General features: G+C 35.4%; 1 protein-coding gene across 4 annotated transcripts in view; it reads left to right on the forward strand.

Annotated features, from left to right (window-relative positions):
* The window catches only part of LOC119593068 (PRELI domain-containing protein 2-like), an 11,483-nt gene that overhangs the window by 3,971 nt on the left and 4,280 nt on the right, over window positions 1–3,232 (forward strand). For 3 of the 4 annotated variants that reach the window (XM_037941983.1, XM_037941980.1, XM_037941981.1), the window contains one exon: window positions 129–341. In XM_037941983.1, coding sequence (XP_037797911.1) covers window positions 138–341 — 204 coding nt within the window. In that variant the 5' untranslated portion in view covers window positions 129–137. Of the gene's footprint in view, window positions 1–125; window positions 342–3,232 lie in introns of all 4 variants that reach the window. The other variant, XM_037941982.1, reaches the window with a different exon arrangement.

The raw sequence follows: 3,232 nt of genomic DNA on the forward strand, positions 1-3,232 counted from the left end.
TTTGTTTGGATGTATGCAATATAATTTTTAATCACTGTTATTTTCATAATTTACAAAGAGCTAATTGTATGTAAAATCCTGTTCTTTAGTGTCATAAAAGAAGCTTGATTGTGTCTGTGACTTAGCAGGTGTTGACAATGACAGTTACAGTCACGGCAGAGCACATCTATCAGGCCCCAGTTGAACTTGTGGCAGCCACACATCTCACAAAGTTTCCGAACGAGTACGACAAGGACATCATCTCTTGCAATATTATAGAAAGAAACACAGACAAGGAAGGAAGGTTGTACACCAAGAGAGTCGCAGCTGTGCGGAATGTGCTACCTACATTTCTGCGGAGGGTGAGTTCATAAAACGTGTGGGATTAAATCTCCTTAGATAAATTTGTAAAAGGTTTACTGTGCATAGGTATCTTTGAGTATAAATCTTGGGTTTATAGATTGTTGAATTCATTTGCTAAATCATAACTGAATGATATAAGGTTAGCTATGCATAGTGTGAATTAATTGGCTAAATCATAAATGAATGATATAAAGTTAGCTTGTATAGTGTATTCCATAATGAATGCTTTAAGTGAAGAGAACTATTTGGATCAAGAACTTCATTCTTTTAAAGTTCGGACTTTTTGGCATATAACATTTTTCTCATAGCTGCTTTTAGTTAAATGATGACATGCTTTTGGAGCATAAGCAATTTTTTTTCCTGTATATTAAGGAAACGTAAATATATAATATACATTATTGTTCTGTCTGGAGTAAGTATAAACAAAACTAAATTTAATTATTGTTCCACTAATGAAATGTACAAGCACCTGAATTTGTTAACTGCATGTTCTTTGTTTTTAGTCTGGGGTCATTCACGGCAGTTGGCATTAGTATTAACTGTGACTATATTTTGCACAAAACAGCATCCTAAACCAATAGAAATGAACAGAACCCTATTCCTTCACCCTCAACCTAAATCTGGTCAATACTGAAGTCACATCCGTACGCCCAGGTTTTGATATTTGCATTAGCAGGTCTAAGGCGATAGGTAGAGGAAATCGTGGCTGGGACCTGATCCCCAACCTCCCTTTGGTATGAACTTCCATTAATAGGAAAGCTTTCCACTCTGTTACTTTTTATATATTTAGGAGATTAGTTTTCTTTTGAATATAAATATAATTTTTAATATACTTTTATAAGGAAGTTTGACATTTTCTGTGTGTGTGTGTAACTGAAGTGTTTGATACTCTTTTCAAACATGACATGTATCAGGTTTGTTTCTTAATTTTTTTTATGTTAATGGAAATGTGATTCTGCATCTTTGAAAAAGAAAGAGCTATTAGTTTGCCAACTACTTAAGGCCTCGATCTTGCCCATTTACCTTGTGTGGGCCAATAAAGCGTAAATGACAACTAATTCAACCTGTCCAGCATTACTGTGTCTGGTGATTTCCTTTAATCTCTTATATAAGATGATGCTTCTTTGGCTTCTTTATGGTAAGCTGGTTCTTCTTCTTGCCTGGTTCTTTATTATGTCCTAGAGAACCTTCAGCCTTAAGCCAGAACACCAACTTAGAAGCATATGCAGTCATTAAGATTTCAGTTATATAGTCTATGGCTTATGTCATCTCCCAGTAGATTGTAGGAGCGACAAGGACCTGGGTTCTTTATGGATCCTTAGCTCTTGCTTCTTTTTTATTTGCTTTGAGATGGATATTGTTTACTGATTTATCTGTCAGATGTTGTTGGCAAAACAGATAGATATTAAATCTAACTCTAATTATTCTTCGTTTGCTTTTACAGTCCATTTTGTACACGGGATATTGAGAGCAAGGAAACACATTTCTTCTGTAAATAGATATACATATATTGTGCTTACTAGTGTTTTTATGTTCTCTTTAATGTAATCTGTGTAGCAAAATAATATAAACCATTAGTCATGAAGAAACTTCTCTAATGTAGCTACCTACAATACTATAAGTTACTGCAATCTTTCTTCACCTTTAAAAGTCATTACTTGACTGATCAATATGTAGCCATTATTTGCTTTCACTCTGAATGAAAACTCTCAGGTGGTTTAATTTTACCTCTCAGAGTGTATTACATTCTTCATATATTGCAATATTTTCAAAGAAGCTCAGAAAATGGTCACTTTACCCCACTGTAGGATCTGTACCCCATGTTGGGAGTTGCTGTCTCAGTTGATAATTATTTAGGTTTGGTTTCTCATGTTTGGTGTCATGAGAGACAGACAGTAAGATTCTAAGTCATGTTCTTAACTTGATAACTTGAACATATACCAGCTGCTATAGGGAGTTGAAAGCCTTATGCATGCATTGAGTTGTTAATGATGTACAAATATTGTTTTCGGAAACTTTCGGTTTTTGGCATTCATAGGCACCATTAGGGTAGTGGATTTCTTGTGCATTTCTCACATTAAAACGAGATTGCACATTGTTGAAGTTTCAGAAGTAGAAGGTGGAGTCACGGGAGCAAATATGAAATGAAGTGAAGTACCTTATTGCTGTAGCGATTTCTGGGAAGATCTGGGAAGAATATTGCACCTTTTTTGAACAAGTATCTGTGATAAAATGAAACTTGGAAAACTGGCTGAAGAGAAATGGTGTGATGCTTAGGAGCAAAACCATTAATGTAATGGGAGATCTTCTTTTTTTTATTTGCGTTAATGATGAGCAATCTTTCTCAGTGTGTAACCAATTTAGAGGGTAGGTTTGCTAATTGTAGTTAATAGCAACAGATTGATGAAATAATAGTAGTGCTATGATTAAGATGATTAGCCATACAATCAAGATTTTATGGAATTTGACAAACTGCTGTAACTCCATTTATTTTCACATGCATCCAGCGGCAGGGTGAAATATTCCAAGAGAGTGGACACTGTCGCAGGAGGTAAGGGGTGAGATTAGTTGGCCTGTAGATTTTTTTTTTGGTGTTTTCAGGAGACCTCTGACCTGTTCTCCAGTTTTGTGGATTTATTTTTATAGTTTTAAGTTGCAGAATTATTGGGTAGGAGGGAGTTTTGAAATATTTCTACAAATACCTGGTAATTTGGTACATTTCTGCAATGCCTTCTCTCTGCCCTTGTTAATACTGCTAGCAGCCAGTGCCTCTTTTTCAAGTACATCTCCAGTAGCTTTTGTAAGGATCTTTACTACAGATCATCCTGCTAGATGGCATTTTGTGTACCCTCTTTGCCCAAAGCACTTGAACTTTATAGTTCTGCTACAG

The sequence above is a fragment of the Penaeus monodon genome, chromosome 31 (assembly GCF_015228065.2).
Source record: "Penaeus monodon isolate SGIC_2016 chromosome 31, NSTDA_Pmon_1, whole genome shotgun sequence".
Taxonomy (NCBI): domain Eukaryota; kingdom Metazoa; phylum Arthropoda; class Malacostraca; order Decapoda; family Penaeidae; genus Penaeus; species Penaeus monodon.